This window comes from Apaloderma vittatum, unplaced genomic scaffold (assembly GCF_000703405.1).
Source record: "Apaloderma vittatum isolate BGI_N311 unplaced genomic scaffold, ASM70340v1 scaffold2708, whole genome shotgun sequence".
NCBI classification, from domain to species: Eukaryota; Metazoa; Chordata; class Aves; order Trogoniformes; family Trogonidae; genus Apaloderma; species Apaloderma vittatum.
The window spans coordinates 2,384-3,322 of NW_009732214.1; the positions used below are offsets into that span (position 1 = coordinate 2,384).

General features: G+C 51.5%; 1 protein-coding gene across 1 annotated transcript in view; it reads left to right on the forward strand.

The window, feature by feature from the left end:
• ARL6IP4 (ADP-ribosylation factor-like 6 interacting protein 4) overlaps positions 1–939 on the forward strand; it is a 2,663-nt gene that overhangs the window by 1,448 nt on the left and 276 nt on the right. The window contains exon 4 of the mRNA XM_009875425.1: positions 842–911. Within this exon, the coding sequence (XP_009873727.1) occupies positions 842–911 (70 nt within the window). The remainder of the gene's footprint in view (positions 1–841; positions 912–939) is intronic.

Sequence of the window (939 nt, forward strand, 5' to 3'; positions counted from 1 at the left end):
TCCCCTCTTGTCAGACCTGGTGTAACTTACCCAAAAAGCAACGTGTTTGACACCAAATTATCAGATCATGCTGGGGGCTCTGTGCAAGGGGCACCAGGCTGCGTCTGAATGAGGAGCTATGGGATGCAGACACCAGAGGGTTTGTTCTTGCGCTGCGAAGGGCTCAGCTTGTCCTCATTAACTGGGACTCCACAAGCTGGGGCAGGACAGGAACCAGGGGGGGTGACACCTCGTCACCCCACTGCTTCACGCACTTACCTTTCAGCTCCAAAGGACTGCCCCGGTGAGCACCCAGGTGCAAGTGAGGAGGGGGAAGGTTATGCCCCTTGGGGTTATAGACACTAAGCAAACTGAAGTTCGTTTAGCTGCTAAATAGAAATGACCCAGTTTTTAATAAACTGCATTTTCCTCGGCAAGCAGAAAACATCATGCTGAAGAGAATTGGGTGTGACAAGTCCAGTCTTAAAATAGAAGGCAGCCTGCAGGGCTCAGGGAGGTGTGGAACAAAGGTCGGTTCCCTGTAAGGCATGTAATGAAGACAATTAAATTTCTGTTCGTGGTTGGAGGTGTGAGCTGCCTGCGACACTGGAATTTGCGCAGCAAGATGCTCCCTGCTCTGGCTGCATTTCAGGCCCAAGCTGGCTCCTGTTTCTGAATGGCTCTGCAGTTCCCAGGGGCAGACCTGAACACTGTGGGGAAAAAAAGAAAAAAAAGAGGATGAGGTTTCGCAGGGGTTGGGGCCACTGGTGTTGGCAGTGAAGCCTGCACATGGTGGGCTGGCAGGATACACTTTTATTTGCCAGTAGCCCTCACAGCTTGTGGGCCTGTGCTTATCTTCCAGGCTTATTAAGGGAGATGGAGAAATACTAGAAGAAATCGTCAGCAAGGAGAGGCACAAGGAGATTAACAAGGTAGTGGGGACTTGCCACCAGCACGAGC